The 8,576-nt window shown below is 43.1% G+C and overlaps 1 protein-coding gene across 1 annotated transcript; it reads right to left on the bottom strand.

Annotated features, from left to right (window-relative positions):
• DEFB121 (defensin beta 121) lies at positions 1-1,269 on the bottom strand (the record flags this gene model as incomplete). The annotated part of the gene is made up of 2 exons (XM_081033767.1): positions 1-173; positions 1,212-1,269. 2 exons carry the CDS (start codon positions 1,267-1,269, stop codon positions 1-3), a joined length of 231 nt encoding a protein of 76 aa, XP_080889893.1.
• Between the last annotated feature and the right edge of the window lie 7,307 nt (positions 1,270-8,576).

Here is an 8,576-nt window from a genome sequence, read left to right as displayed (position 1 = left end):
TCAGACTGCAGAAGGTTCTCGCAGGCTTCCAGTTGAGTTTGAGGATCCTGTGTTGACAGGTACATATTTGGGATTGACACAGCACTTTGCCTCAGCATTGCATAATATGTAGAATACTTCACTCTCTTCACACATGATTCTGCACCTTCCCAACTTACCCCAACACTTCATGACTGAAATTAAAAGGGAAGAAGGGGAAAGGGTTAGTCTTGAAATAAAGCAGATGGCTGGGGAAGGGTGAGGCCAAAGCCAGCAGAGAAGACAGTAGTAAGGGAAAGAAGGAGATATGTGGGGAAGAAGCCCTCATGAGGCATTCTCCAGGTTTAGGGGAGATTATAGGCCACTATCCTTTCTTTTCCCATTTGTGTCCCCAGTAATGAACTCAAAGTCCTCCCTACCCAACGGCCTGGGACCTACTAGGCAGCTCCCCCTGGCTAGCTACCTTTGGGGAGTCAGGGGTCTCCCTCTCTCCAAGGCTTCATCTCCTCCATACTATAATGTACCCAGTTGCCCAGTATCAATTCGTTACATTCTCCTTTTGCCCTTTGGTATCCTCTGTGACCACATCAATGAAAGGGGACAGGAATCTCAAATACACCCATCTGGACATCTGCAAGTCTTCTAGGGTATTCGTAAAACTCCCAAGAATGTCACACTCTCCTCTCTACAACATCCTAGGGCTTTTCACTGGTCTGAACCAGCCAAGATGATTAGGAACAAATGCTCTGGAGAACCTACTACCTAAAGTAGCCCAGGTAAACTGAGGTGGCCTGAGAGAATGGAATCAGAATACTTAAACTATCAAAAATTCAGGAACCATTTTCATGGAGGCAACAAGAGATCAAAATTCAACACCCCCTCCCCCCGCCATGACCCCCAAGGAATGTTTTGGAAAAGCTCCCATTTTCTCTATACTCCATACCTAACTCTCTCTCCTCCTTGTACTCTGCCCCCAAAGTCACGTTCGACTTCTTCTAAGCCAAACAGAGAGAGAAATTCAGGATTGTCAACTAATAGCACCGGAAAGATCAGTTAGTACCAGAGAACTCAAACTTTCCTTTGACTAGAGAGATCGTCTAAAGGCCTCTGTGGCTCCTGGGAGGCCACTCTCCCAGCCCAAGCTGTTAGACCCCACCCCCCATCCCTCCAGAGTTCCCTGAATAAGCATCAGGTTTCCTGACCCACATCCCCTTGGGAAAAATCCTGTTTACCTGGGATGACCTGGGCTAGTGGCAGGGTAACAGTCAAAAACAAAAGAATAAGCTTCATGAATGATGGGAGAAAATAGGAAGCCTCTGGTCTGGCAAGTCGGGCAGAGGTGTCCATTCTGGGCAGTCCAGACTGGTATTTATTGCCCCAAGGAGCATGGCAGAGCCATGATCAGTGAACCGGAAAGAGAACAGTCACTTAATATTAGATAGGCAAGTAATCCGCCACACTGAAGGAATGGCTATTATTCGATACACCACCGTCTCCTGCACTTCCAGAGGAGACTGGGAGAGGGGGAAGAGAAAGGAACAAAAAGAACACACAGCCTTGTCTTTGAAGCGTTTTGTAATACAAGCAGGAAGGCAAGTAGGGGGGAAATGTTTTTACTATTAATTCATTTCTGGTCAATGAGGGGAGACAGAGAGAGAAATACTTCTGTGTTCCTTAGGTTCTTTACAGCAATAAGAAAATCTTAAGATGTCTCATATGTTGGTGGTTCATTTAAGGATACTAAAGGAAGGGCAGAAGCAGAGGAAAACATCTTGATAGCTCCATGGCCATCACCACTGGAAACTAAAATGTCAGCATTTGCAGAGTGGAATGAGCAGGAAGGCCACAAGACCTCACTTTTCACAGTGCATGCTTATTAAGAACAAGTGGCATCCTCCTAGATGGCAAAGGAAAGGCCTTTTACTACTATTGTGGCGTTCCTTATAAGGTACAGTAGATTGCATTATTGACCCCAATTCTTCACCCCTACTTGAATCCACATTTTTGCCAACATCTCATCCTAGGAGGAATGTGCTTCCCTGTCCCTTTACTTTTGGCTTGGCTGTGAGACTTGTTTTTTGGCTGACAATATATTGGCAGAAGTGACAATGTGCATATAAGTAACATTCAAGATAAGAAGCCAGTGAAGACATCCTGGGGAGGCAAAAGGAGAGCTAGGAACAGAGATAAGCTTGGAAACGTGCTCTGATAAAAAGTTGGGAGCCTCCTTTATCATCTCTCACTAGAGCTTAAACAGAGTTACATTGTACGCACTCCAGATACAGAGGAGAGAGACCTATCCTTGAGCTTGGATGCCGGGTAAGCACTCTGGGTCTCAGACTGGAAACCCAAAGTTTTGAAATTTTCAACCTTGATTTTGAAGAAGCACAGTGAGCAGTCTCTGAATCACTGACAATCCTTGTCCTTTTTATTGAATATTGACTATGTTGATAAGGAGGGGGAACCAGGAGAGTTTCAGGGAGGAAAGAGGTCAATAGTCAAATACTCCAGGAGTCAAGGAAGGTGAGAATTCATAGGAAAATAACAGTAGCTGCCAGTCATCAGGGGCTTCCAGTACACCAGTCATTGGTCTATGTGCTTTACAAGCATTTCCTCATTTAAGCTTCACAGCAAATCTCTGAGGTCAGTAGTATTATCTCCGTATTAGAGAAGACAAAACTGAAGTCCCAGAGACTTGTTCACTCACTTGGTTAATAAGTGGCAAAGTGAGGACTTTAATTCAGAGTCGTCTGTCTCCAAAGCTTATGCTGTTTGGTGATAGATTGTTAAACATCATTTAAAATAATTTGAAGACAAAACCCCAGCATATCCATTGCCATTGCTAATTGCATGTAGCACCAAGATCCAGGGAGTTGGAATGTAATACAAAGTCCCACATAGACAACTGTTCCAATGTTTTAATTTGTGCCCTTTTACTGTGAATAACACATTTTTATTTTACACAAGTGGTTTTATGTTATATACCTCATTCTGCTGCTTATTTTAAAAAATCAGGTCTAGATTTTAAAGTCAACTTTATTGATATATGATTTACATAAAATAAAACGCACTCGTTTTAGGTGCGAACAAGTTTTATGAGTTTTCACACCTGTGTATAGAACTTTTCCATCACCCGCAAAATTCTCTTACGTCCCATCTCAGTCAATGCCCAGCTCCTCCCACCAGTCCCACGGTCACTGTAGATTGGATTTGTCTTTTCTAGAGTTTCAGACACATGGACTTATACAATCATATTCTCTTTTGGTTTGGCTTTTTTCACTCAGTTGAATGCTTTTTAAATTCTTCCATACCATGTGTAACAGCACTTAATTCTTTTTAATTGCTGAGTAGTATTTTATTGTCTGGATATACTGCAATTATTTGTTTACTAGTTGATGGACATTTAGGTTGCTTCTATGTATGATGAATAAAGTTGCTCTGGAAATTCATGTACAATTTTTGGTAAAGACATATGTTTTCATTTATCTTGGATAAACACCTAAGAATGAAACTGTTGGGTTGTATTATACTCTGTTAGTCTGAAACTAATATAAAATAATATTGAATATTAAAAATATATAGTCATGGAATGTAAAGTACAGCATAGGGAATAGTCAATAGTACTGTAATAGCTATGTACAGTGACAGATGGGTAGTAGACTTGGTGCTATCATTTCATGAGGTGTGTAACTATCTAATTACTATGTTGTTTTGTACACCTGAAACTAATAATTAAAAAGTTAATTATATATTTTTTTAAAAAAACATAAGTACAAGTACTGGGAACTTGCAATTGTTATCTGAGGCAAGTGCAGTCTTATGGGCCTGAGCCCTTACCTTTTGGAGTCTGACACTAACTCCAGAGAGAGAGCATCAGAACTGAATTGAATTGTAGGATACCAGCTGGTATTGGAGAATTGGTCAGCATGGGGGGAAAAACCCACACATTTGGTGACCAGAAGTGAAGTGGTATGAGTTATACAGAGAAGAAACAGTTTTTTCTTTACAACATTGTTGGTGATATTAGGCATTATTTTCTTCAGTCTTACCTCCCATTCCATAGGTTGCCTTTTCATTTTGTGGATTTCTCTTTTGTGTGCAAAGCCTTTTTAGTTTGATGTAATTCCACTTGTTAATTTTTGCTTTTGTTGCTTGTGCCTTTGCTGCCATCTGTAAAATCAATGCCAAGATCAATGTCAAGGAGCTTTATCCTTAGGTTTTCTTCTAGGAGTTTCAGGACTTCAGGTCTTACATTCCAGTCTTTAATCCATTGTGAGTTAATTTTTGTGAGTGGTGAAATATAGTGGTCAGTTTCCTTCTTTTGCATGTGAGTACCCAGATTTCCCAACACAGACTATCTTTTCTCCATTGAGTATTCTTGGCTCTCCTGTGAAATATTAATTAACTATATATGTGTGGGTTTATTTCTGGACTGTCAGTTCTGTTCCACTGGTCTATGAGTCTGTATTTATACCAGTATTATACTGTTTTGATTACTATAGCTTCGTAATATAGTTTGAAATCAAGAAGTGTGATGCATCCAGCTTTGTCCTTCTTTCTTAGGATTTCTATGAATATTTGGGGTCTTTTGTGATTCCATATGAATTTTAGAATTGTTTTTTCTATTTCTATAAAAAATGTCATTGGAATTCCGATAGGGATTATGTTGACTCCACAGATGGCTTTGGGTAGTGTGGACATTTTTACAATACTACTTCTTCTGATCCATGAACACAATATATCTTTCCATTTATTTGTGTCTCTTCAACTACTTTTATCAAAGTTTTGTAGTTTTCAGTGTACAGATCTTTCATTTCCTTTGTTAAATTTATTTCTATGTATTTTATTGCTTTTGATGCTGTTGTAAATGGGATGTTTTTTCTTTATTTCTTTTTCAGATAATTCATTAGCATAGAAACACAACTGATTTTTGTATGTTGCAACTTTGCCAAATTCATTTATTAGTTCTAACAATTTTTTCGTGAAGTCTTTAAGGTTTGTTAAGATCACGTCATCTGCAAACAGAAAATTTTACTTCTGCCTTTGCAACTTGGATGTCTTTTAGTTCTTTTTCTTCCAGGTTGCTCTGGCTAAGACTTCCAGTACTACGTTGAATAGAAGTGATAAATGTGGACACCCTTGCATTGCTCCTGATCTCAGAGGGGAAACTTTCAACCTTTCACAACTGAGTATGACATGCTCTGAGGTAGTGAAGTCGGGGTGGAGGTGATAGATGCTTCTGACTAGAATCCATGGTTGGGTGGACCTGCTGGCTGGGCTCTGCATTCAAGCAGGGCTGCTGGCTGGGCTCCATGGTCAATCGGACCTCTATAAGCTGGGCTCTACAATCACCTCTGGTTGTGTAAGGTCTCAGGCTGTGTACCCCAGCAAGATGGTGCTGCTGGTTGTACTGCAATTGGGCATGGCTTCAGGCTAGGCTCCACGACTGCCCGTGGCCAGGTGGGGCCTCAGGCTGTGCTCCCCAACTTGATGGTACCACTGGCTGGACTCTAGTTGCAGGTGAGGCTGCAGGCAGGGCTTTAGGGTCAAATGAGGCCACAGGCTGTGCTCTGCAGTCAGACAAAGCTATAGACTGTGCTCCAAAGTTCAGTGAGCCCACAGGCTGAGTTATACAATTAGGTAGTCCTCGGGATGTGCTCCACTATTGGGCAAGGCTACTGAGCAGGCTCTGGGATCAGGAGAGGCCTCCACATGTACCCCACAGTTGAGTGGGACTAGAGACAGTGCTCCATGGTCAGGTGCGGTTGCTGTTTGAGCCCCATTGTGGGGTTATAGGCTGTGCTCCATGATTGGGTGGAGCCATTGGGTGGGTCCCCTGCCTGAGTGAGACCACAAGCTGTGGTTAGCAATTGGGCAAGGCCATAGGCAGGGCTGGGCTTCAGGGCAGGGCTGTAGGCTGGACTCCACTGCTGGGCGGTACCATAAGCTGAATTCTGAGGCTGCCCAAGTCACGGGTGAGGTTCTCTGGTTGTGTGGCACCAGAGGCTATACTTAACAGCTGGGCAGGGCTGCTGGCTTGGCTCCTTGCCCAAGTGTGGCTGTAGGATGAGCTCTGTGGCTGCCCAGATTCTCTGGTCAGGCTTCCTGGTCAGCAGGATTAGAGGCTACACTCATCAGCAGTTGTGTGGGTTGCACATTTGCTTCCCTGCCTGGGCAGCCATAAATGGTCTTCATGGCTGGTATGGCTCATTGGCTGGGGACCCAAATCAGGCAGAACTGCCAACTGAGCTCCCTGGCCAGATGAAGTCAGCAGCTCAGCTCTACAGATGGGCAGAGCTGCTTGCTGGGATTTCTGCCCAGGCTCTGCTGTGATCAGGAAAGAGGACCACCGAGATCTGAGCATGGGCAGCTGTGCGCCTTGTCTCCCTTCTCTGTCTCTATCTGATTCCCTGAGGTCAAGCCCAGAAGACTCCCCCATAACGGGCCTTCTCCTATCCCAGCAGATAAGCAGAGCTTTACTGTCTGAGGAGGCTAATGCTAAGAGTCTCTGGATAGGGGGACAGGGGACATGATGCCAATTGAGAGCAAGGATGTTATATTGAACACAGGGGCATTACGTGAAGTTTATATATTTAATATTAAGACCCAGCCTTCTTTTGCGTCTCAGCTTTGAGGACAGCAACAGGCAGACTTAATCACTCTAAGTGGGATTGTGGAGGATTCTTCCCAAGGAAATCTGACCAATCTCAGAGAAAAAACCTGAAGACACAAATACTATGTGTCTTAGTCTGTTTGGGTTCTTATAACAAACTACCATAGACTGGGTGGCTTAAACAATAACCATTTATTTCTCACAGTTCTGGAGCCCAGGAAGTCCAAGATCAAAATACCAGCAGATTCAGTGTCTGGTGAAAGGCTGCTTTCTTGTTCATAAATGGACATCTTCTCACTGTGTCCTCACATGGCAGAAGGAGCAAGAGAGCTCTCTGGGGTCTTTTTTAGAAGGGCACTAATCCCATCCATAAGGGTTCTACACTCATGAGCTACCTAATCACCTCCCCAAAGCCCTGCCTCCTAATACTATCGCATTGCATGTTAGGATTTCAACATACAAATTGCGGTGGGAGGCAGAATACACTCAGTCCAAGTTTATAGAGGATTCTTCTCAGGAAAATCTGACCAGTCCAAGAGAGAAACACCTGGAAACACAGGCTCTGATAAAATAAGCCAGTTAGTGGTGGCCCATTCCAAAATATAAGCATATAGCCAATAACTATTAACCAGATGAGGAAAACGTCTAACACTTAAAAAAGGACAAAAAGAAAAAAAGCGGGGCCGGCCTGGTGGCTCAGGCGGTTAGAACTCTGTGCTCCTAACTCCTAAGGCTGCCGGTTCGATTCCCACATGGGCCAGTGGGCTCTCAACCACAATGTTGCGGGTTCAACTCCTCCAGGTGGGCAGTGCCCCTGCAACTAAAGATTGAACATGGCACCTTGAGCTGAGCTGCCACTGAGCTCCCGGATGGCTCAGTTGGTTGGAATGCGTCCTCTCAACCACAAGGTTGTCAGTTCGATTCCCACAAGGGATGGTGGGCTGTGCCCCCTGCAACTAGCAATGGCGGCAACTGGACCTGGAGCTGAGCTGAGCCCTCCTCAACTAAGACTGAAAGGACAACAACTTGAAGCTGAACGGCACCCTCCACAACTAAAATTGAAAGAACAACTTGACTTGGAAAAAAGTCCTGGAAGTACACACTGTTCCCCAATAAAGTCCTGTTCCCCTTCCCCAATAAAATCTTTTAAAAAAAGAAAAAAGAAAAAAAGCAACTAAAAGGAAATAGATTATGCAGGTGATATTATCATCAGAAAAATCATCAAAATCTTCAGAAAAATAAGAGAAGCTATTCAAACCATGAAACAAGAACAGGATGTTATTTTTTAAAAAGAAAAGAAAGAAGATAAATAAGGAATGGGGGAAAACTTTAGACAATAAAAGTACAAAGATGAAATATCTAGAAATTAAAATGATAGAGATAATGAAATCGGTAGACAAAACATAAGAAAATTAGAGAATCAGTCAGGGAACCCAACATTTGTAAAACAAGGATTCCAGAAGTAGGAAACAGGAAAAACAAAGGGCAGGAAATCATCAAAGAAATAAGTCAAGAAAGAAAACTCCTAAAATTGAAGGACATGAATTTTCAAATTGATAGGGCCTTCAAGTGCTCAGAAAAATTGGTTAAAATAATCCTACAAGAAATTTAGTCACATCATCATGAAATTCCAACACCCTGTAGTCAAGGAGAAAATCTTAAAAGTTTTCAGAGAGAAATAACAGGTCGCATACAAAGACACAATGTCATGCGGGAGACCCTGTTCGTTGTGCCATGTGTCATGCAGGGCGACCTGCGGGGTCTCAGCTCCCGCTCCCCACATAAGAACGCAAGATGTGGCTAGGCCAAAAAGGAACACCCATGGAGCCATAGGTAGGGGAGTCATACCACTATGGTCTCACTGGAGGCTGGATTCACACGACGTGTGACCTGCTGCCCACTTTTCTGCCTGCCAACAGACCGACTCCCCTCTTCAGCACAGCCATGCCAGTTACTTCAGTGGCCAATTGGCTAACCAGCTACC

This window comes from Rhinolophus hipposideros (assembly GCF_964194185.1).
Source record: "Rhinolophus hipposideros genome assembly, chromosome: 22".
NCBI classification, from domain to species: Eukaryota; Metazoa; Chordata; class Mammalia; order Chiroptera; family Rhinolophidae; genus Rhinolophus; species Rhinolophus hipposideros.
The sequence above is the reverse complement of the archived record's forward strand: the minus strand, read 5'-3'. Positions and strand labels throughout refer to the sequence as shown.